Below are 25,558 nucleotides of genomic sequence, written 5' to 3'. Positions count from 1 at the left end.
GAATATAAAAAAAATCCCTCTTATAAATTTATCATTTGTTAGATGAGCAGCATAAGGCTGCAGTACTCAGCGCAACCGCTTCATCTGGATTGATTGCGCTGCTGGTATCTTTATTTTTAAATTTACATCGGGTAATTATGTCTTTGACTACTGGTAGATCCCTGTTATTAAATCTGTAATGGTGCTAGAAATGTAATAATAAATATTGAATCAGTGTCGTATATATATGTGGCGTGTTCTTTGAATAATTAATAAAGATCATGAATTTCTTAATTATATAAATTCCGAGATAGGGCTACCATATATATATGGTCTTGCATGCACACCCCCCATGTATGTACGGTTTGGACGTGTCGGACTTTACTATACAATTCGAAAATGACTAAACTATTCCATTTATTTAAAAAAGTTCGCTTACGGGAATTCCTGAACATAAGATAATTGCGTTTTCACAATTTCACACTGTTCCCTCAGCTTGTCCATTGCTTTCTTATCTGAAGTCATGTCTACATCGTTTTCTTCGTTGAGCAAAACAACTGACCATATCACCAGTCAGATCTCCACCTATAACACGACATAAAAGAGTGTATGTGATTTAGTTTTAAATTAATAAAAACGTACTTTTATTTCAACTGTAACATATATGTAAATTTAAAAATAGCTACTTCACCATTAGAGGTAAAAAGAAATTGGATAGAAACTTAAATGAGAAAAAAGACAAAAAAAGTGGAAATGAAAAGTGGTTTGATATTGGAGGGCAAATTACAGCTATGCCAAGTACCTCCAAGATTAAATGTTTCCGCAGGTAGATGCGACCCCATACATGTTGTTCACTATTAACAGTACCGAAACGCAAATGTTACTTCTCACAAATGTCAAATACAAGTATGTTTTGAAAATAGTCTGAAAATTGGGAATAAATATGGCTGTGTTATTTAATTTGTTTGTGTCAGATAGGTTATAAATCTGTGACTTTTAAAAGAAATGAAATCTATTGGAATATAGGGATTGTTTCTGCATCTTTTATATATTTATTTTTCAAATTCCCTTTGCATCGCCGTAAAACTACGCCAAAATGTTGCGTTTTGGCAGATGCATGCGCTGCCGGAATAATATTTTCAAATAAGTAAGAAAATTTCTTTTTCTGACTTTCACTTTCCCAGCGTAACTTTATCGCCAACTTATTTGTGGCGTTTCGAAGGGTTTATAGTGAATTAGAAGCAATGGCATTCTATCCGTTCTACATTCACCATAGTTAAGAGATCGCATTATGAATCAATATTTCAAAACTTAGACTGTATACCCATGACATCATAACTGACATGTTAATGCAAGATCTCATTGTGAAACAACATTTCTAAATTGCAAAGACGATCAAACACTAAAAAGACATCATGACACACAAATTGTTTCAAGACATTTGTTTATGGTCCTGTTACAATGTTTACTTCCTCAAGTGTTGTGTGGTATTGCATAATATAATATTCGAAAGAACTTCAGAGACCAAATTTTATTTTTATGGTCTACTGCCATGATAAAATTTTGTGAGTATTTGAACGAGATTTCGATACTCGGTACGGGAGTGAAGTCAGCAACGGGCCATATTTAATAAATAATTGTAGTATAGATTAATGTTCACTTATCGGACTGTTCAGACGCAGAGTTTTATTTGCACAATTGGCCATAATGCACTTTTTATACGCGTATAATATTAAGCAAAGTCCTAAATCTTCTATTTCAAACGAATTGATATAACTATTGAGTGGTTTAAATGGATTGTCTGTATAAAATTGTTAAAGTAAAAAACAACATGAGTAATCTGGCGTATTGTATAATGTATTGAAAATCTTACATCAGTCTTTGATATATTTAATAGACAACTAAAAGATTCCGCAGCCACAGAAAAAGTCGACATACACTGTATACTTCACTTGCCATATCTCTGAAGATGCTTTTATATAAATTATGAGTCCTCCTGAAGTATGCGCAACAAGATATCGCACAACCTGAACCCTAACCTTTTACACAACCTGAGTTCAGGTTGTGCGCCGTATTGGTGCGCATACTTCAGGTGGTCCAAATTATGTATACTATTAAATAAAAAGTGTTAACTTCTCTTATTACATATATTTAGTCATCTTATCAAGTAAGAAAAATTGCAAAAAATTACAAAATGAATGCACCGATATAATGATTTGTTTGAAAAGCGACAAGTTCTTAATAAAGTCTGCTTACCGTCAATGTATCTACCAAAAGAGAAAATATGCCGAAAGTTTTTTTTTTCAATCATTGAAAATTTTTTATTGTATTAAGTTAGCAACCCTACCCGCTGGCGTCAAGTCTTGCTGTATGCTGCGCTAACTAACGAGTGATCCGGCAATATAATAATTCATATTAGTCCCAATAAATATCGGCAAACGGTGTACCAAAAATTACTAGTTATTTTTCACTGATTTTATTTGCCCCGCATTGTCGCATTTGTCACATCTTTCACTTACATTACCTCATTATCCCAGACGTATCCCATTTCGGGGTAATTGTAGAAAAAAAAAAATTGAAATAAATTGTTAGGTCAAGCTCATATAGTGGAATCAAGGCAATATTTTGAAACGTTCGAAGCAGGTGGGACAAATGTGCCATAATTGCGGACCTAAGGAGCAAGTGTAGTAGAAGTGGGTCAACGATGGAACACGATTAACATTTTTGGCATTTTAGTGGAGCAAATTCTGTAATGAAAATAATTCAAATATATTTCCAATACGTAAACACGATATAGTTATGTTTATTATATATCCACTATCGAAATATTGTACATCATCCGCCTACTTAAATCCTACTCTCTAAATCATTGTATATTATTTTAATTTTTATTTCAAACATAAATTCATCATGAAAAATTAATTGTCGAATATAACAGGTTTATTTAGGTAGAATGAAAAATGAGCAATATGTGTTACAACTAGTAAATAATTAAACTCGATAAAACATGAAATTAAAGTTCATATGATACAAATAAACCTCAATTTAGAGGTAAGTCACTAGTCACTCGAGAAAGTCACTATTTTTTTTATTCCTCATTGTATACTCTGGAATTTATTCATTTACACTAAATTTAAGAGAATCAAAACATTTTATATTTATTGCATTCGTAAAAATTAATTAGATATCCTAGAACTTTCGACAACTTGCAATGCTAATCGGAAAAGTTGATCAAAAACAAACCAAAAAAAAGAAACGTCAACGTTATTCGTAATCATATATCACAGGTTTTGAATTTCATAATTTTTTATATTGTACTATGAATTGCAGAAAAAAAAATATTTTATGCATATATTCTGTGGGTAAAATTGCCATTGACAATATGTCTTTTTTCGTTACTACCGAAATCATCTATTTCAACATCAATTTACTGTATCTATACAGCTGAAGTTATTTGATGATATATTGCAGCATAAAATAAAAATAGAACATTCAATGCATGTTTTTTCTTAGTGAGACTTTTGAAAACTTTTTTGCTTTACCAAGCGCTTTATATCAGGAAGAATTGACGATTTGGAAACTCTCAATTGCATACACTCGTTCTTTCACTCGGCCGCTTGCTCCACTCGGTTCGGGTGTACGAGATCCGAATTTCCGTTCGAATAAAGCATCATCTTTGACTCGAATGTTTTGATCGACTGTATAATCAATTTACATTGTACTACTAAATTGTAGTCTGATATTTTATCGCAGATCTAAGGATTTTCCTAACGTTGTTATCTTGAAAAGAATCTTGGGTGGTAGCGTTGTGACAAAGCGGAGTGAGTGTTGCAAAAACAGCTCAAATTTGTATAATTAGTAACATCGCAAAACTGCGAATCAAAACTAAATATAATCGGGCAGTTTAAAACACGTTTTAGGGCCGTGGATTTCCGTGATATGTCTTAGTAATGTTCTGTTGTAAACACAGCCGCAGGTTACATTAAACACACGATTAAATTAATAAGGCAAGACATTATGAATAGTCTCGGATTAGTCGTCAATTAAATACTTTGCGCAACTGCAAAATCATTACCCGACAACATAAAATAAGAAAAAAACATTATCGGTCGAAAAAGGGGCTTTTTTCCGAGTGGCCTGTCTAACTACGCCAGTCAGTTTCATGGAAATTTCCGGCTTCCGCTAATAATGATTCAGATAAGTATTTCGAGATCTGTCTTAGGGTGAGGGTTATGAATGCAGATTGTGCCGAAATATCAAATTCTCAAATCATTCCTTGCACGATCCGCACCGCAACTAGATAATTACTAATTTGTTATTTCAGAACGTGATGTTTTTCTCAAATTTTTGCATTAGTGGCGAGGGCTTTGTACAAAAGATCCATATTTCGCTAGCCTCTGGATACAGAATGAAAGTTATGAGACAATTGTTATTTTGATCCATTGTTGAAGGTATCGATGATCCAACAAAATAAGCTGTACTGGAAATAACGTTGCCAGTAATAAAATTATTGGAAATAGCGCTCCCAGTAAAATAAGTAATACGGGCGCTCTCGTTTTTGCTGTACAGTCCCTAAAGGTTTGACTTGAAGCCAAACATACACTCAATCGCCTGAAAGCTTCGCGGGCCGCACGCCGCAGGTTCGTCACCGCTGGTCTAGTTGCTCAGATAGGACTAAATATCCTAATTCAAGTATAAATTAAGTATTAATTAATTATAAGTATTAAAGCGATTGCCTATCTCACAAGATAAGAAATATCAAGTCTCTTAAATACAAATACCACTGCAAACAACAAATTTATGAGCTACGTACGTGCACGATCGGTTTTTGTCTGCATTTCCGCTAATTTTAAAGCCGTGTTAAGATATAAATAATAGCACAGCTATTCTTCAAGCTTTATAGCGCTCAAGTTTTTACAGGAAGTTATACACAATGCATACTTGATGTTTAGCAGTAACTACCACTGAATTTATTTATTATGTATTGTAATATATTCTTTATTCGATCTTTGTTCGGGTATTTTAGATCTGGCAGAGTTTTAGAGCAGTCATCCGATAACGTTCTTTGATTGTATGTAAATGGTATTCCCATCAATGATAATTTCTGATCTAATGTAAAATAAAAGGTGAATTTGTGGTCTCATCTCATAGAGATCAGTCATACACACATCAAGATTTCAGTACACTCTTACTTAGCATTCGAATAAAGTGGTGAGAACAGTAATTTACGAATTATTTTATGAGAGAATGTAGCATTGTGTTATAAAACTTGTGTTATTTATTCACACTAGAGATATTTCAGCTTTATTCCCTAAAGGCTACTTTATACAGTGCTTTTCGCAATTCACTTTCATTTATGTTTGCGCTCATGGTGTTCCGCCGTCTAATCACATAGATTCAACAATTCTGTAACTTTAGAATTAGGTGCTGTGCTATAACAATTATAATGGTGAGACACACTTTCAGAAAGTAGACTATTAGGTAGGAGCAATGTCATTAACTTAACATTTTTGTCAAATATTTTGTTCCTTATCTAATCGCAAAAAACTTTTTTACAAATTTCATATGTTTCATTCAGAAAAATTCCACCCAGATGAAAGATACATTATTTTCATGTTATACCGAGTCGTAATTGATATAAAAAACGTTGTATATTTCATTAGTCGATATTCACAGATCATGAAGATGCAGCATGATTTTGCTATAAAAATCTCATTAACGCACTATTAGCCCATTTTGCTTTACATTTGCAAAAAGTTTAAACTTTTAGAATTCAGGTGCTTCTATCAAAATATCCAACACTTTAACGCTATTGTATTTATATATATCTGACTAATTGATTGTGGTACTGTATTTGCCGAGAATTTTAAACGTGGTTCAATTTATTGTAATTTATGAAAAAGAAACTGCCAACAACGCGAGAGGCAGTAGCGGTCAATTTTATTTTGTGGTGGTGTATCACCAAAGCAACTATCTAATCGAAGAGTGTTACACGGAGCTATTCAATTGATACTGCAGTATCGCTTTTGAGACAACGACTTTACGAATCAACAAATATATTTTCAGTATCGCATAGAACCTAACAAACCTAATACATATTGAGAGAGGTGGTGAGCATAAAGTTTTATATATCACGTTCTATCGTACAAAGCTCTAATCAGTCGGTTTATTTATTCAAAGAAAATCGCAAAAAAGCTTATTTACTAAAATGATGTTAATGCTTTATATTTAAAATACTACAGACAGCTTAGCAGTGAATATTCCCAGATATGTTATTTCTGTAATGATAGTTTATTCTAGTAGATATTTTATCAGCCTTTCAACATATTTTTTTCTTCAAATGATAGAGCAGTGGTTCTCATCCTTTTATGACTCGTGGCCCCCTTTCGGAGGCTTTTAGCACTCATGGCCCACACTTTAATATTCCAGAGGTATTAATAGGGTTATTTTCATTGATAGATTCCAAATCCCATTATATTAAAACAATTTGCACAAAAGAGAGCGAAAACACCCTGCGAAATAACCTTGTTGAGCAGCAAACTAGGAAAAACTGTGAGATTTCTTTTAAAGTGAAAAGTAAATTCAGATTTCAGCCCATCCTTGTGGCCCCCCTCCAACTCCTCCGTGACCCCCTTGGGGGACCGACGGCCCCCGGTTGAGGACCGCTGTGATAGAGTGAAATGTTATCCAGATTGTTGGTTATCCTCATGAAAAAAGCAGAAGGGATCGTTTAGGTGTGTGTAAAGTGCTTGTTCTATAACATAGATAAGGCTACATCAATCCAACGGTATCGAGAGTAAAAAATATAATGTTGGTGAATAAGTAATTAATAGAATAACCATTCATTTAATTTCAAGCTCAACGAATCCTATAGATTTTTATAATTTGGAATTGTGAACATTTGATTCAACATATTTTATTTTTATACTATCAATATCAATTTTACACGCCTATAACATATTTTGTCTTGTGTTGCATTTTCGACAATGATTCGTTCCCTTCAGTATTATAGTACTTGGGCTGAAACGTTTAGCTTAAACGCGTAAACGCTTGATAAAATACCTAATCTTTTATCTCTTGTTGATAAGGTAAATATTTATTCGCCGTTTGTGCGGTGCTTTTATTACTGTAAGAATGAGCGATCGCCGCATTCTCTTCTGCTATTCCAACTAAATCTTTTGTATTACCCGGCTATAGATGTCTGAATTTGGTTAACTGTTACAACGACAAAAATGTTGCACACCCCTGATTTAGAGAAATGAACAATTTTTGTGTTTGTAAAATGAATTAATCTAAATTATAAATAAATTCACCATGATAAATATAATAAAGATATTATTGATCTAATTGGGTCAAGGGGACTTAAATGATTTGGATGGAAGATACATAATATGCGTACAAATAACTCAAGTGTTGTTGACTCATTTTTCTGTAATTCCCTTTGAAGCTTAGATCTTTAAAATTCGGGTGATTGCTGGGAGATATACAAAATATTAACGCATTTGTATTTTTTTATAATAACTGATTGTCGAGTATATTCACAAGTGTATATATATTTTGTTGTCGTTTATAAAGTAATGTATCTAGCAAGGACCTGAAAGTAAATCGAGTTTGTATTTATTTTGCGGTGTTGTATGATCAAAGTACATATCGTGACTAAGCGACAGTCAAGGTCATACATATGTAACTGTTGTATCTCTTTAGGACATGGTCTGGACCACCCGACAATAGCACTTTGAAGTTTCGGCTTTTGGCTCAGACGAATAAATTCAGTATTTGTGCAAAGAATGAGTTACGCCCCTTCTTCCTAAAATTTCACTCCATGATACTAATAATTGGAAAGAGTGAAAATGTAATTTTGAGCCGATACAATGTCAAGTAATAACTTATTGTTGATGGCCGTGGAACAAATTTATGTGTTAACTTATATGAGGACAGTTTTTGTCTGTCTTTTCTGATAATTTTGAAGTCTTGTCATGATGTACAAAACAGCACTGGTATAACATTTAGCATATTCCTCAAGCAATGAAATCCTTTAGTAGACATACTGGAATGTTTTTCGTATAATCAATTTTCAATACAAGGAATCCTTCATGAATAGCGTCGACACCTCACCACAGTACCAGTCTTTGTGTTAAATTTGATGCGTCGCGTATTTATTGATCAAACAATACCTTTGTTAGGTCTATCGGGCTTGTCCAGACTTAATTACCGTATGACGCGTATGTGGTATTTTGCACTTGTATAGAACTGTATTCGTCCTGTTTTGAAACACACAACAAGCGCTGCATAAAACTGGTCCAAGGCAATTTTGGGGGGTATGTTGTTAAATTTACCAACATCAGACGTAATCAACCACTCGAAACGTGGAGATCGACCGGTCGATCGCGATCGACGTGTTGGCCACCCCTGTTTTATTTCAATGAGCAGGTTTTTTAAATTGCTTGTTGTCATTCTTCCAATACAAAACGTAGTTTCGTTCTTGCACAAGTTGGCTTTTTATAAATAACAACATTGGGATTTTTATGCGCAGAACGGAGAAAGTCTTTTTCTTATCATTGAAACTTTTTTAACTTGAAAAAAAATTCAAATTTTTCTATCATTCATTTGTCATCGGTAAAGTAATTATTATTCACTTAAACTAATTTAAATCGGAGACGAATTTAAGTTTTTAAAGATATTTTATTATATATTTTTTTTTCATACTTACTTATATTTCTTCATGTCCAGGAGTCGATCAATAACTGATATAATTCAGACTTATTGCTTTTATGTATATCAAATGGCTTATATGTTAGATTAGACCTTTCAACTTTTTGACCAAGATTGCATTATTTTGATGCATGTTACATTGTAGGGTTCCTGTATTGAGATTCACAAGATTATCAAACCATCCAAAACGCTTTGTACACATGTGTCTATTTCTCTATCACATAAATTTTTATTTTTACATATGCAAATATGTACTCGTTAAAATTAGCCTGCATTGAAACTAAGGATTATTGGTATTTTATTAATAAATATATTGTCAATATGGATCATAAACAAAGTCAAAGTATAATTTGGTACTCATATTTAATATTCGACGATTCTCTTTCGACCCTTGAACTATTTCCATTTCTCATTAAGAGAGAAGTTGCATTGAATATTCATATTATCCATATTGCGATTTATCAAATTTTGCGTTTTTTGCATTGTGAGACTAGCAAGCAGGTAAAGCTAATCAATAATCATATACTTTTACTTATCGAACAGATAAATATGAAATAATTATAGTATTCAATCGATGTATGCAAGTTTTCTGATGGTTCAAAATAAACAGAAAAATTTAAAAATTTAGCAGGTGAAAACTTCAAATGGAACTTTTAGAAATGTAATCTGACTCTTGTTTAAAGGCACAGTATGATGCTGTTTTAGTTCCTGAATTTTACTCTTATCTCTCAGAGCAATACAGCATCATCAAGAAAATTGCATGCTGCATCTTAGCAATGTTTGGAAACACATATAGATGTGAACAGCTGTTTTCATTTCTGAAAAGTAATCAAACATTCTCAACGATCCAAATTAGCCGATGATCATGTGATCTCTTCAATTAGAATTGGTACTGTAAAATCATTTCAGTTTATTAGTAGGCTGGTGGCCCAAAGGAAATGCCAAATGTACTAACAAACATTAGGTTCATTCATTATTTTTTTTACATTTTAGGGATATATATCAAGATTAAGTCATTTGTAGTGTCTTTTTTTTATCAAAATGTTGTTCAAAATTGTTTTGAATAGTTGTATATAAAAATTTATGAATTTTTGTGAAATTAATATGTGAATGGCATTTGAAATTTAAGAAAATAACAAAACCTATTTGGCTGTTCAATCACATAACAATACGTGTCACAAACTACACGTATCTAACAATATGCTTTAAGTATACATTATCAAAATATATTAAAAACTATAATTCACAAAATGCAATGCGGCACTCGAATACTCACGAGTTCGACACCTCTGAATTAGATAGTCCTGACAATCGCCACTGTGCACGTTAAATAACAAATAATGTGACCATTTTTTAAAGTAAAGAACTCCGACTCAGCATTCGATCTAAGAACTTAAACTGAAAGTGAGACTGTCAAACTTTTGATGAAATGCTTCAATAACACCTTCGTTACTGAATACCACGAAATGAATATCAATGAAAAGCGACAAAAGACGATAGAAACATACCAACATAGCCTTTTTAGATTAATATATGCACTTATTGCATAAAAATATTGAAGCATTATGTAGGCTAATCGACATTTCAATATATGGTGCATCGGACGCATCAAATCTGAAGAATACAATGTTTACACAAGATTTTTTTTATTTGCATGTACTCGATGGTATCACTTCTGAATGTTTAAATATTTGGTTTCAAGCCTCTCAAACGCCCACTTATATTTTCAGTCACCACATTTGCTAAGATACCAGCCAACTCGCGTATTTTAGGTTTTATCAATATTAACTTTTTCTGTTGTTTAGTTGAATGTTATATTCTATTTCAATAAGCAGGTTTTTTATATTGCTCTTCCCCTACAAAACATAGTTTAGTTCTTGCACAAGTTTGCTTTTATAAATTCCAACATTGGGATTTTATGCGCAGAACGGAGAAAGTCTTTTTCCTACCAATAAAACTATTTTAATTTGTAAACAAATTCTAATTTTTTTTATCATTTCTTTGTCATCGGTATAGTAATTATTATTCACTTGAACTAATTTAAAGCGGAGAAAAATTTGAGTTTTGAAAGATATTTTATTAGATTTTTTTTCTTCATACTAGCTTATATTTATTTATGTCCAGGAGTCGATCAATAACTGATTTAATTCAGACGTATTGCATATATGTATATCGAATGGCTTATATGTTAGGTTGGACATTTCAACGTTTTGAACTAAATTGCATTATTTTGATGTTTGTTACAGTAATGGGTTCCTGTATTGAGATTCACAAGATTATCAAACCATCTAAAACGCTTTGTACGTATGAAACCCAAGTGTCTATTTCTCCATCACAGAAATTTTTATTTTTACGTATGCAAATATGTACTCGTTAAAAATTCGCCTGCAATGAAATTAAAGATTATTGTTATTTTATTAATTGATACATTGTCACTATCAATCATAAAGAAGGTCAAAGTATATGTTAGTTTTCATATTTAATATTTGACGATTCCATTTCGACCCGTGAAATATTTCCATTTATCCTTGAAAGAGTAGTTGCATTGACTATTCATATTATCTATATTGCGATTTATCAAATTTTGCGTTTTTTTGCCTTGTGGGACTAGCAAGTAGGTAAAGCTAATCAATAATCATATACTTTTACTTTTACTTAACGAACAGATAAATATGGAATAATTACGGTATTCAATCGATTTATGCAAGTTGTTGATGGTTCAAAATAAACAGCAAAATATAAAAATTAGTACTGATAATATACTTACAAATTATTGCCGCTTTGCGGCTACTCGATGTAAACGAATGATTGCAAAAATTGCATTTTAAAGTAAAACTTTCAACACGCTTCAGGAATGGACTTTACATTTAACTAACAAATATCACAATTATGTTCTATTGAAGAGACTTGTTGCCCACTAAAGTATATTTATTCTGTAATGTTTTGTCCTAACAATGGCTTCTTCAGAAATTGGTCTAAAAGCAGGAAGCCTCGGTTGTGGAGCCCAGGCTAGGGATAATAAAAACTCACAATGTCAATGATGATAAATCATTTTTTTGCATTATTTACTTAAGTTGAAGCTACAAGTAACCTAATGTCTTATTATTTACTAAGGTACGCGATTATAAATATTTTTGTTGTTTTTGACTTGTTAGAAATGGTTGTAACCCAACATGTTTTTACAAGGAAAAGTATTGATAATTAAAAGCTGCTACCAACGGCGCGTCAAAGCATTGCAGACTAGCAGAAGGTGACAAATAAAGATTATGGTATCAATTCACAACGCCAACTGAACTCTCGGTCCTTAATCCAATCAGTTTTAAACAATGCACATACCATATCTGTCGGACGTTTGAAAAACTATCAGCCCATTATCATTTTAGGGTTGGACCACCAAAATTTTATCTGATTAATAGATAAATTTTATTCACATATATATACAAGAGATGTCCTCGTGATAAACACATCACATTCACCATTCTGTGGTTTCTGTGATTCTTTGTGTGAAAACACATCACATTCTGCATTCTGGGGTTGGACCAGTACACATGCAATTATTTCTCTGTCACTGGTTTGCTATGAAACAATATAGAACAACTCAGGAATTAATTTTCAACATTAGCTAGAATTTTATTCACATAAGCATAAGATTTCTTTGTGTCGGACACATTAGCTTATAATACTAACCATATCATATCAATCACGACCACGGCACTATATAACCAGCATACGTGACTCTAACATCCTGAGAGAATTCTTATTTGACAATGACAACTTGAAAATAATTTAATGCAAAAGTATGTCGGAAAAATTAAAGACCACAAAACTTTATGAAACTTTGAATGTTCAGGCATTTATTTCGACATACCATTTCTATCAGATTTTTGAAAAACTTCAAATAAAACTTTCACCATTTATCCGGCTGGACCAACACAACAACGGGCTAAGGTTTTTGATGTCAATGGATCGATATAAAACTAACATTGTAGAACAACTGAATTGGTAAGGTCGTGATTTTGACAATAATCAATTGGCCTGGCATATTGAAGTTTTTCAGATATAATTTGCATTATTATGTTTGATGGATTGGTTTTATCTCCAGATTCGGCGCTCCAGAAGTGTATGTACCAATATGGAGGTAATTAATTTTGGCGTCGATTTTACATCAAGTTGTCTTAAAGAGACAGTAGCTAATGGACAGGGGGTATATTTATTTGCTAACACAGACAGTTTTCAAACTCGTACTAAAACCAATAAATTTCTTTGAAATTTTTGTTTGAAGGTGGCAAACTACCAATAAGGTTCTTCGCAATGGTATTATAAGAACAAATTTTAATAATAATACGGAAATAACCACTCAGTGATTATAAATGGAGGTTCTTTCCATTTTGTTTTGACTTTATAGAAAAATTGATGATTAGAGGGTACTACTTATCTGAAGTCAGTAAAAAGAACAAACTCATTTTGATGTGGTAAATGAAATACACATGTATTCTTTTGAAGGCCGTATAAATTCCTTGCCTCGCTTAAAATTCCTCGCCTAAAACTTAAATTTTTAAAAATAACTTTTTGCTGATTTTTTCCTTTAAATCCATAACAATAATTTTTGAAGAATTATTATCAGTTTATTATATACATTTAGTGGACAACGACTGCAAAATTTATTTTCAAGTAATATCATTTTAGGACATAGATTTTTAGAAAAGATTTAACAACACTAAATTGATAAATATTAATTCTATCAACATAAAACGACACAGTAAAATAAACTAACATGGATTAGGTAATTCGATCCCAAACTAGTGACAAAATTGATAAAACAAATATTAAGTATTTTATGTGGATGATCGTAAATACTATTCCATACTATTCATATTAAGTTATGCAATAATAATTACAACTTTTATTTGAATTTTAATTCGTAATAAATTGAATCTATGATAAAATTATATCGGATTCATTCAAGTTTGCGGTGCCTTTAACAAGTTAATTTGTAATGTCTCATTTGCTATGTACAAAAATTAATGCCTTATATTAACCAAAAATCATGTCACTATACATCAACCATGAATAATGAAGAAAATCAATTTTTAACAACGTTGAAAAGAACACATAAACAAACAAGATATCTTATTATGCTCGAGTAAATTCACCATTAAAGGTTTGACAATTGACATTTTGTTGAAAATGATACAACATGATAAAAACAATTTTAAAAGGTAGTTTTATTAAATCTGGAAAACATTGGATCTCCAACGTCTCGCAGCTGTTTTAGTGCTTCAGCATATCTATTTTCTGGAATGTTCTGAAATGAAGATGAAAATATTATTGCAGATTTAGATAAATCTAAGACTGTTAGCAACATTGTGAATTGTCGTATTTGTCAAAAATAACGTGTAGGCTCCTCGAATGATTTCTTTTCAAGTTGAATGACTCAACTTGCTTTGAGTTCCTTTTTTGCATGTCTGATTTAAAGCAATTTATAAAAATTATCAATACTTCGAGTACCAAATCTATGTCCAGCGAAGGAAAGCGCGATAAGTTTAAATAAAATTATTAGAATTAAATAAAATTATTATCGCATTTTAAAGACTTACGGCTTCTGTCTGTAGAAGCTTTGCGGTATCCTTGCACAGCTCATCAATTTGTTTTTTCTCTTTTCGAGTCAAGCTATTCCTATTAAATCCATTTTTGGAAAAACAGCGCACAATGAGTTCGTGGTAATTTTTGAGCTTTCCTTTGTTATGCGCTTCTTTACTTTTCTAAAAAAAAAGTAGGATATTGATAATCATGAGACATCCATGTGTTTTATATGGTTATTTTTTACACTACACACAACTTTTATAGACACTTACAATACATATTGTTAGGATCAACGGCAAGTTACCTCTAAAAGCAGCTACAAGGGATATCAATGATTATTCCAATAATGTAAAATTTTCAATTTTGTTATATATATATTATATTTATTATTATTTATCTAGAGAATGATAATAAAATACTAACACAGGGAAATATTCTGTAGGTATTCATTAATATGCCATAGCGTAATATGTTTGCAATTAGTCGTGTCAGTAAATGAGTACTGAATTTTATCTTCATAAAGTCTATGAGGTTGCAAATGTTCTCAAAGGCAATTTTGTAAATTTTAATTTTGTTTTAAATAAACCTACATGGTTTTATAATGTATCTTGAATATGAGTCAGTGTCAATAATTGCCACAGATTTTTTTAGCAAAAGAACACTTTTATTTTATTACGGAAACACTTTTCGTCGATATATAATAAGCAAATATTTCCTAAATACCTGATCAACTATTGAAGCAAGTTTATTCTTTGGGCGAGTGGCGTTTGTTCTTGAAGGATTAAAATTGGATGTATGAATTGATGGCGAGTCAGTTGCATTTTTTGGCAATCCACAGTCGTGTGCCTGACAACGAGAAATTAGAATAATTCTAAAATGATTTTTGTTGTTGATATAATGTTTCGAGTGAAAATTTCTTGCAATCCCGTAATATGTGAACCAAGATGGTGGACACCAGAACGTAGTATGTGTACCAGGTTAGGGTTAGGCCATAATTTTATTCCAATTTCCCTATTTTAGTTATATTACGAGTTCAGGGACTAGCCAAATGAGTCCCGTAATATTTGTACCTGGAATTATGGCCTCACCCTAACCTGGTACACATATTACACTACGTTGTCTGCCATCTTGGTTCACATACTACGGAAGTACCAAAATTTAATGCGGAATATACACTTTCCAAACTTATAGAAAAAGAATAAACCAAACGTTTGATTTACACATTCGTTTTCTTTAAACTTCTGACTTATTTCATTCCACAGTTTCCTCAATTGCTGGTGTTTTGTCTGAAAGTCTTGTTCTTTTGCGCACTGTGCCAATATAAAAATGATATAATATTACTTTAATATTCAAGTAACAGTTTAAATTACTTGCAAAAAAATTGAACTTCATTTAAATAACAATAAGAAACCTGATTATAAAAATTTAGTACGTTTGGTAATGCAATAACGCATTTAATTTGAAGGATATGTTAACGTAGTAGTTTGATTTTTATACTAAATACCTTTACACTATCTAAGAATCCAATTAATGTTGGATAAACTAAAAAATTGAATACTGAAAAAAACAATTTGGTGGAAAATGTGTTGATTATCTATTAAGAGTTTTTTCGGGACAAATAATAGACGGACTTTAAATGACATGATAAAATCAATTTGCTATATTTTTCAAGCATTAAAATTGAATTAAATGTAAAAAAAATTCAAACCGGATTTTGACTGAACCATTTATGTGTTTTGTCACATTCAGAACGAATCATTTTCGTTTCTTCTTTGGTGAGCTTCTCATCAAAGTCTTTTTCGTGTGACCGTATAGAAAGTTCATTTAGAAACGTTGATAAAGCTTGACGTGCGTTGTTAGGTTCCGGAGGCTAAAAATAAGATTGGAAATATGACATTCGGGCCAATGAGGACCGATGAATTCCATGGATTTCATTATCCGTATTTTCTTACATGTCTGGTAACATTACATTTAGCCAGGCACTCATTTATTGTCTTAAATTTTGGTGTATCTGATATCGCACATTGTATGACACCGTGTTTGTTCCTCTGATTTTTTCTCTCATCATACTTACGGCCATCGCCAGTTCCTTCCTGTTTTAAAAACTACAATAAGTTGAATGATGTTTAAATAAAATCATGAAAGGTTGAATGCAAGCCATAAAATTGAACAGGTGTCAAAAATAGAATTATAAATGACAAATAATTGTTATGCAGTATACTTATGGATATTTATAATTTTGACTTATTTTTATAACTTTGCGTCGAGGCTGAAACCTCATTTGTCATAACACGACAACTTAATACAGCAATAAAAAGCCCAGGGATCTGCGAACAAATGCAGTACCGTATTTGGACAGTCAATAGAGACCATGTGAGTAAATGTATTGACGTAAATCGACTGACATCAACTGAGATTCTATATCAAACAGATGTTTCACCAACACGCAATTTTACAATAAAAATATAAAAGTAATAAAAGTTTTTTATTTATTCATGTGTACCAGATTCAAATTCTGAAAATCATCTGTTAAATTTCTCACCATTGCTTCGATTGCTGACGGCTGTTTTCTGGATGTCTTTTCCTATGAAATTTTCATTAATAAAATTTGCTCGTTTCCAATACGCATTGTTTTGATTAAAAGGGAACTATGCAGATGTTATTACAAGGGGTAATTCAAATTTAATTCACCGAAAAAATCACTTGATTTGTGAAATATGTGATTAGTGAATGAATAACATGCCAATGATGACCTCCATATGACAGATATATGACTATATGACTACATATGACTAATTCACAATCTACAAACAAGTAGAATGAGTTAGGCCAGGGCTACTCAACTGACGGACGCGGTACAACTCAGGACCTTTCAGTATTGGATTCGGACCGCACCTAATTCTTTATTTTGGATCATTAGCCCCATTTTTAGGCTTCGTCTTATAAAATGACTTTAATAGTTTTGAATATATATGAAAGCAACTATAACATCATAATAAACAATCTTGATTTGCTAATCATTAGCCGGTCGAGAAAATGCTCATTTAAGTATGCCGAAATATAATTTCTGGAAAGATCGGACCCAAATAAGTTTGAAAATTTGTATGCTGATCTTTTGTAAAAAACAGTTGAATAGCCATGAGTTAGACTAAACAAACAATTATTGTACAGCAGGACTTCTCAACGGGCCCAGGTGCGATTACATGGGATCTACAGATATAGTGCTAATTATAACGAATGAGTATATTTCATTAAAGTTGCTGCACTTTTTATATGTTGTTTGATAAACTGAAATAAACGAAAGAGCACCTGTTAGATTAGTACTTGTATTAGTGCTAAAGTGGATCTCGATGCTTGTGAATAACAAGTGACCACACGGATCTCACTGCACCTTTTGTTAGTCTTTTTACCGATAAAATTTGGTATAGAATTAAAGTAACTTAAAATTATTTAAAAATTTTTTTTTAGGATACTAATAAACCAGCGGACAGTAGGGTGACAAAACTACCACGACCTATGAATTGAAAAGGGAAATAATTGAGGAATTGAATACACCTACACTGATTATTGTGATTTGGGCATAGAATATTTAAATTTGGAATTGTAATGAATATTCTATCTTAGTACTCGTTCCAAAGAAAATGAAAAGCTCAATCTTGGCAAGCAAGGTTCACAGTCATACCTTCCATGCAGTCTAAAATTGAAATAAGCTGTTTAGGCAACTGATTTAATTTGGATATGTCAAATACACGATTGGGAGAAGGTATCATTCGACTTTCGACACAATACACGTATATTTCAGTTGGGATAAAACTTTATCCTTTAACACAATTTAAACGAGGTGAAGTATCATTATAATAAAAGCCACTGTGATACAATTTGTCTATTTTGTTCCATTTTTCTTTGTTCTCCAACATTCGAATACATATTTTGTTAGGTCGTTTTATAACAAATATGAGAAATGTTATTTTCATATTCCTTTATTTTAAAGAACTGATATATTTTTTAAATATTCTTTAGCTATTCAAATAGCCATGCGTGCAAACACATTAGCCTGTGATGTGAAAACTGCAAACTCATATATTATAAACACACTAACCGCTTTTTCAGTTAAAGTTTTTATTTTCAAATTGACTTCTGCACGTTTTTCCCTAATTTCATTGATTGTTGCTTTCTGAAATGAAAAATGTTTATTTTGTAAAGCGCGGATGTTTTTTTATGAATATTTGTTAATATTTTAGCTATCTTTATAATATATATATATATATATATATATATATGTATATAAATGTATATATTGAGAAACATGAAAATATCATATACATACTACATCTCACGACTTTATCAAAGGTATGTCTTTCGTGAATTTTGACACCAATGCATTACAACCGGACTAACAAATATTTTTGTTGTGCAAAACAACATTATGAATCATTGCTTATTTTATTTTTTGGTTGTTTTTCACAAAACTTACTTTATTGTCGAAACACCAATAATTGAAATTGTGGATATCCTTTTCATCATCTTTACTCACTATAAATTGAAATTTTGCAGCAAGTTTGTTAAGATCTTCTATTCCATTTTGGAATGCAGCCATGTCCTTTTCTCTCTAAAATTTTTAAAATTAGGGTTTTTAATTATCTTGCGCAATGACGTACACAATACTTTGAGTATATTTGATTCCAGTAAAAAACAACATTTGTCAAAATTTATGAATCCATATTGTTTCCAATAATAATTCATCGTTTAAAGGATGGAATATTTTTAATTATGGATTCAATTTTGTAAATGCATAAATTTACAATAGAAATAATAGATAGAAATATTTACTCAAAGTTTTTATATTACCTCGCGTGCTATTTTTGCAAGAAAATTTGTCCATACTTGCTGGACTTCCTCTTTTTTTGCTTCGTATTCTTTAAACGACCAATTCTAATGAATAAAAAAAATTATATATACCTCAGCGTAAGGTTGATATTAGAATAATATTTTGATTTGTTTGTGATATTAAAGATGAAGAATTACCTATACAGAAGAAATAGAAATTCCAAAAACTTTTCCAGATTTTTACAGCTATTTACTCAGTAAGGTAAACAATGATAATTTAAAAGATCATCATTTATTTAATATTTTGTACTGATTTCCATTTTCATTTATCTCAGTCGTTTGAAGAACTCTGAACATATCATAATATTTATTTTTAATCAAAGTGATTGGTTAGAAGAAAATGAATTGATTTTTTCAAAATGCTCGACTATCTGAAAATTCTTCGTTAGCAATCTGATAATATAATGTTAATTACGTTTTTTTGTTGACAATTTTTTTTAAAATAAAATAATTTTTCCAATTCACTGGAAGAATCAATGCCCTCATATTCCTCATGCTTAAGAGCGGCTTCAAGCTCTTCGATGCTTTTTTCAAGGTGGTCTCTGGCATCCCTCGTTTTGCCCTGTATAATGAAAGGATATCATTTATTTATCAAATTTAATTTTTGTTTAGCCTTCGTCATGGAGTAGATAAAACAAATATGAAATTGAATATCGAACGTGAAATGATCACTTGCTCACCAAGACTACGTGGTTTTTGACTTTTTTGGAATTTCGACCGTTTTTTTTTACATTCTCCTATTGATGCTCATGGTTAAACGAAGTCTTTTCAATGTTAGCTTATGGCTTGAATGTTTTAAATGTTTGAGAACTAGTAAAATCCTATAGATTTAAATCAACAGACCTGGTGAAATATTAAGGACTATACATATGTGAAGAATAATCCAACAACATACGAATTGGGAATCAGCCCTATATTTGTCTATGAAATTGGCCTTTAACCCTATCGATTTGAAAGTATTTCAAGAAGGAATGTTTAATCATTGAATCATTATGATTTCTTGATTGTTTTTATTATTATTATTTATTATGATTCCATTGGTAAAAATTACATTAACTTTAGGCTATATTTGCCATTTTCAATTTCGAATATTTTTTGAAAAGCAACTCACTTTGTCGTCCATTCTTGATGCGATTGAATTCAACAATTCAACAGATCGTTTCTCCAGTTTTGCATACTCTTCAGCTCCGTGATTCTGAATATTAAGGTGATTTTTATTTGTAGAATTCGGTTGAATAATGCGCTGCCCCTATTTTTATTCACACAATAAGATCAATTACTTTTGACGGTAAAATTTTAGACATAAATGACAAGTAAAAATGAGAACAAAAGAGTCTTAGTCATCAATAAATTAGAAACATTAGATACTTCTTTATAAGTATTTACCTCGCTTCCTGCGAATTGTATCATTTCGTATACTTCATTTTTTTCCGGATCAGTTAGTAACGGGTAGGTTTCAGAATTCTCAATACTTAAAGTTCTGAGTCTCTCATTTAGGGAAGCTTTTGCTTCTCTTTGCTTTTCAATCTAAAAAAATAAGTCTTGTGTATAAAAAATGCTTTTTTACGAAATTGCTTCAATTGCAGATCATTGTTGTTTTGGAGTAATTTAATTTTTATTGACAAAGTAAATGTTACATTATTTAATAAAATCATGAGTACTCAATTTCACTTTACGTTCTTTGTACTATTATAATGTATATTATAGTGAAAAAAAAACGAACAATATACATGAAGCAAACATTTTACTAATTTGGCCGAAAAATCAACGTCGCTAGACTATGTGAACAAATAGTAGAATTATACTTTTCCCACCTCCAATTTATCAAGAACTCTTGTGAATGTGGGCCCCCATATTTGACTCAAAGCCGTTTTCCTTTGTTGTATTACTTCTAGTTCTAAATCCTGTTAAATGATCAAAAAATAAATTGAACTCAAATATGATAAGAAATAAACGTTAAAATTAAAACGCATAACAAGCGAACAGATTGTTGGAATTAATATAACTAAAACAGGTATAATACGATACGGATCATATTTAAACATGCTCAATGCATGATCTAAAATAAGTCTGGATAAGAGCACACAAACGCTACTAATAGCGTGAACTTCAGCATTAGTTATTCGATTATATTATGAATTGCTCCGAGAGTTTGAGCAGCATGTTGCCATTGTACATTGCAAATGACGACGCTTTGTCACCAAGCAAAGGGATTTATATAAACTGATAAATGTAATGAACAGATCAAGATTTTTTCCAATATTTTCAATTTATTAATGAAATTATTTTAAAAATCCTACATTATCAAGTGCATCTTTCAGTTCTTTAATTAAGTTTACAGTTTCTGTTTTCTCCTGAATTGTAATTTCGTTTCTATATTTGTCGGAGTTCATTGTTTGATAAACATCTCTTATTCTTATTCTACACTCCTTCGTTTCTTCAATATATATTTGCCGTTCATTTTCCATTTTGGCCATTCCCAGCTTTAAGAGATAAAAAATTGGTAAATTTATGTCATATATTGTTTATCTAAGTAAATATGTAAAAAAAAGTATATCAGTAATAGTATATAAAATATTGTTTTACTGTGTATGAAAAAATATAAGAGGTGCTAACGTAATTGACTAAAACCAAAATATTTTGGTTTATTTTTTTTAGCAATCGAGAATAAGCGATGATGCATTAGCCGTAAAAAATGTTCAAAGATTTTGAGGTTTTCTGAAAATATTTTTATTCAATAAGTGAATGTATGACCTGTTCTTCTTCTTCATAAAAATCATCAATAACTTTATTAGCTTGTTTTGTCAATTCTTCAATATCCTCTTCTTGCTGAATTAAAAATATGAACATGGTCACAAGTTGGAGCCAAATCACAATTTGCTAGTGGATATAAGTATGAAAATATGAAAAACAAGTCGGACATTAATTTTTAAATGACTGTCGGGGTGAAGCTTTGTTTGGGGAGACGGTTTTTAAATGCGGTCCACAATTTCTGTTCAATACCCATATATCGGAACGACCGTGATAAGCACATAAAGCGTAATAATGTTCTACCGTATAAGAACATATTTTGGTGCTATCGGCAATTTACCAATTAAAACGCGCTAAATTATTTGTGCCGAAACGAAAATAAATAATTAACCTTGTGTTATCAGTATGTAATAAAGTTTTTGAAGTCATCATATATAAGAAATATTTAAAAAAATAAACTTCTTTTTTGCAATGAAAGACAAACAGTTTAGGAATTTGTAACATTGTCGAGTTAAAAAAATTGAAACAAATGTTTGCAATAATTGTAAACAAATGCAGTATCTTACTTTGATGTTAAAAAAGAAATGTTTGATCCTGCCGTACGTTTGCTTGATCCACTTTCCAGGAACAGAATTTTCATTGTAATTTGGGCCATCTGTAATTTTTTGATATATTTCCATTTGAGTTCGTAATGTATTTCTTTTTTCAAATTGCTGTCTTCGTTTTTCTTCATGCTGTTGCAATTGTTTCTATTAATGTCAGTAAATAAGTTAGAATCTAAAATTTGAAGTTATTCAAACGTTAGTTTTTACTTCTAAATAGGATGAAAAAAAAATATTTCAATTAAATTTCAAAATATATAAATTTAATTGGAATGATATGTTAGATGTCAATCTGATCTGATTCTTAATTAGGTAATTCATATATTGAAGTTCAGAGCTTGTAATTTTATACTGCATGTACCGTTATTACCAAGAATAAATTGTGAAGTAAATTGAATGAAGGTTTTACAAAATCTGTTAATTTTAAAGGAGTAGTTTTTACCACGTTGTCCTATCTAGTTTATGACATGAAATTTCTTATGCAAAAATATTAACTTTGCTCTCATATATGGGTTAAAAAGACATAGGGGCAAAAAGCGAACAAAGACAAAATAACATTGTTGATTAATAACGGGAAATGTGAAAAATATTGTTTCTAGTTTTCAATATGAATGGCTATATTCTAAAACCACATATCACTATACCGATTTCTCAGTATCCATTTTTGATAACACGGTCACCCATGCATTGGCCAATTCTTGGCGCTTTTTGTGCGATTCGTCTAATTTTGCATTCTGTAAAAAAAATATTGCAATAACAAATTTAAAATTAACATTGGGAGATGTATTATCAAAGCTCTATATACAAATATAGTTTCAAAATAATTCACAATTTTGAAAAAAAATCTTTTTTGCAATTCTAACAAAAATTTAAACTATTCTAAATATAAAATATCAACAATAAAATTTGCTATGCATAGTGGGAGAAATGGAGAAGTTACAAATACCCAATTAGCTTCAATCCAGGCGAGTGTGTCATCGCATTTATGAAGAATGCGTTTTTTATCCTCCTCATCCCATTTATTTTTATATCTCCTATCTCTTGTTGCTTGCTTGACAGAGTATGTAAAATTTTCAAGCATATTTCTTGCTTCACTTTGTTCCTTCCATTCCGCATCAACGATTTGAAGTTGTTGATGAACCGCAGCCTGTAAAAATGGTATTGCCGTGGTATGTGAACCAAGATGGCAAGGAATTTTTCAAATAGACTTGTTAACTGCCCGGTTTTAGAATGATCAAAACTGCATTCAATCAAGTTCTTAATTTTTTCGGCGCTCTTGTAGTATGTGAACCGAGATGGCGGACACCGGAACGTAGTATGTGTACCAGGTTAGGGTTAGGCCATCATTTCATGTACAAATACTATGGGAGTTATTTGGCTATTCCCCAAACTCGTGATAGAACTAAAATATTGAAAATTGGCCCAAATTATGGCTTAACTCCAACCCATTACACATAGGCTACTACGTTCCGGTGCCGCCATCTTGGTTCACATACTACGTGAGCGCCGAAAACGATAAGGAACTTGATTGGATGCAGTTTTGATCGTTCTAAAACTGAATAGTTGATAAGTCTATTCAAAAAATACCTGATGACGGCCCTTAATAAATTAATGTAATAATGTTAATAATGTTCGACAAAATATTGTAATAATTATAGATACCGGCATGTATATAATTTTTATATTGCTTTTACCATTTGTTTCAGCTCGCTACCATCCAACCTTCCTCTTTGTTCGACATGTAAAACTGTTACTATTTGATTTTTTTGGAACACTTGAAAGCTCATCATACCCATATGGTCAACGCTGACATGCAATTCAAAGTTACCAGGAAGTAAATGTGCTTTAATTGTGCATGTATGTATGTTGTCTTTCACCCAATTACTCTCACCTTCATGAATCTGGTTAAATAAAACAGTTTCATAAAGCTTTTTCATTTTCTAAAAAACACCCATTAAATATTATCTGATTGTATTATGAAATAATATTATGTAATATTATATGTTGACAAAATGCAGCAGCAAAAAAAATTATTTTGAAATATTTTTTTACTAACCTCAAGAGCTAGCACCCTTCTTGAGTTATTCTTGCCGATGCAGGCTAAATTGATCCATTTTGTGATTGGAAAAACGGAACAACGTGGAACAACTATCATCATATCTCGTTTTTCACATGGAATCCTGACACCAATTGAACAAGGTGTAATATCAGAGACATAGTATTCCTATTGATCAGAATGATAAAGTTAGCAAAATTTTATTTATAAATGGAACATGTTTAATATTCTTCATAGTTTCATCAAAACTCATTTATATATATATTCAAATTATTGCAATTATTTGCATTATATGCTCGGTCAATTTTAAAATTCTACTGATTTTTAATCAACTGAAAATTTGAGAAGACTAATGACTAGAGAATCAGATTTATATAAATAGGGAGTATTCTTTCTTCCAAAACTTAGGGCAATCTTGGAAAAATTTGTAATTCATATTTTTATATATATCATATTTTCGATTGAAATCCTGCTTTATTAGAGTCAGCGTTTCATTTACAATTCTGATGATACACACAAAAATTCGAATGTTCACACCTTATTCAGAAAATTATCACTCATAAATGCAGCACCCAAGGCCACCGCTTCGTCTGGGTTAACTGTTTTGTTCAACTCTTTTCCATGAAACAGTTCTCGCAACATTTCACGTATCTTGGGTATGCGAGATGAACCACCAACAAGAATTATTTCATCGATCTACGAAAAAACGTGAGGTAATTTGAAAGGAGTTAGCTTTTCATGCCCTGAAAATTATTTATACTCATAGTGCAAAATTAATTTGTGTATTTGGTATTTATTATTAGACGTTGAAAGTATATTGCGAGGATGGTCGTTTTTTTATATTAGGATGACAAATAGAGTTAAAAAAATGTCGAACAAAAAACAAAAGAAATTTAAAGCTCTGTTGTGTTACCAAATATATTTTGAAATACTATACTCAGAAAGATCATTAAAGATTTGATTTATCAGGAACAAAACGCATCTACCT

The 25,558-nt window shown here is 31.2% G+C and overlaps 1 protein-coding gene across 3 annotated transcripts in view; it reads right to left on the bottom strand.

Moving 5' to 3' along the window:
* Positions 1–13,346: 13,346 nt before the first annotated feature.
* The window catches only part of LOC120343104 (uncharacterized), a 23,816-nt gene continuing 11,604 nt past the window's right edge, over positions 13,347–25,558 (bottom strand). The window contains exons 9-30 of one of the 3 annotated variants that reach the window (XM_078111250.1): positions 25,108–25,266; positions 24,571–24,738; positions 24,209–24,415; positions 23,461–23,661; positions 23,159–23,248; positions 22,479–22,661; positions 21,916–21,990; positions 21,462–21,644; positions 20,976–21,065; positions 20,548–20,688; positions 20,273–20,356; positions 19,577–19,723; positions 19,123–19,206; positions 18,749–18,883; positions 18,374–18,448; positions 16,817–16,858; positions 16,227–16,379; positions 15,983–16,144; positions 15,495–15,584; positions 14,998–15,120; positions 14,289–14,453; positions 13,347–13,996 (exon numbers count right to left, since the gene is read on the bottom strand). In XM_078111250.1, the coding sequence (XP_077967376.1) occupies positions 13,904–13,996; positions 14,289–14,453; positions 14,998–15,120; positions 15,495–15,584; positions 15,983–16,144; positions 16,227–16,379; positions 16,817–16,858; positions 18,374–18,448; positions 18,749–18,883; positions 19,123–19,206; positions 19,577–19,723; positions 20,273–20,356; positions 20,548–20,688; positions 20,976–21,065; positions 21,462–21,644; positions 21,916–21,990; positions 22,479–22,661; positions 23,159–23,248; positions 23,461–23,661; positions 24,209–24,415; positions 24,571–24,738; positions 25,108–25,266 (2,850 nt within the window). In that variant the 3' untranslated portion in view covers positions 13,347–13,903. The remainder of the gene's footprint in view (positions 13,997–14,288; positions 14,454–14,997; positions 15,121–15,494; positions 15,585–15,982; positions 16,145–16,226; positions 16,380–16,816; positions 16,859–18,373; positions 18,449–18,748; positions 18,884–19,122; positions 19,207–19,576; positions 19,724–20,272; positions 20,357–20,547; positions 20,689–20,975; positions 21,066–21,461; positions 21,645–21,915; positions 21,991–22,478; positions 22,662–23,158; positions 23,249–23,460; positions 23,662–24,208; positions 24,416–24,570; positions 24,739–25,107; positions 25,267–25,558) is intronic. The other 2 variants (XM_078111251.1, XM_078111252.1) reach the window with 2 other exon arrangements.

Source organism: Styela clava, chromosome 3, assembly GCF_964204865.1.
Source record: "Styela clava chromosome 3, kaStyClav1.hap1.2, whole genome shotgun sequence".
Lineage (NCBI taxonomy): Eukaryota > Metazoa > Chordata > Ascidiacea > Stolidobranchia > Styelidae > Styela > Styela clava.
Note: the sequence above shows the minus strand (reverse complement) of the source record. Positions and strands in the feature narration are given on the sequence as shown.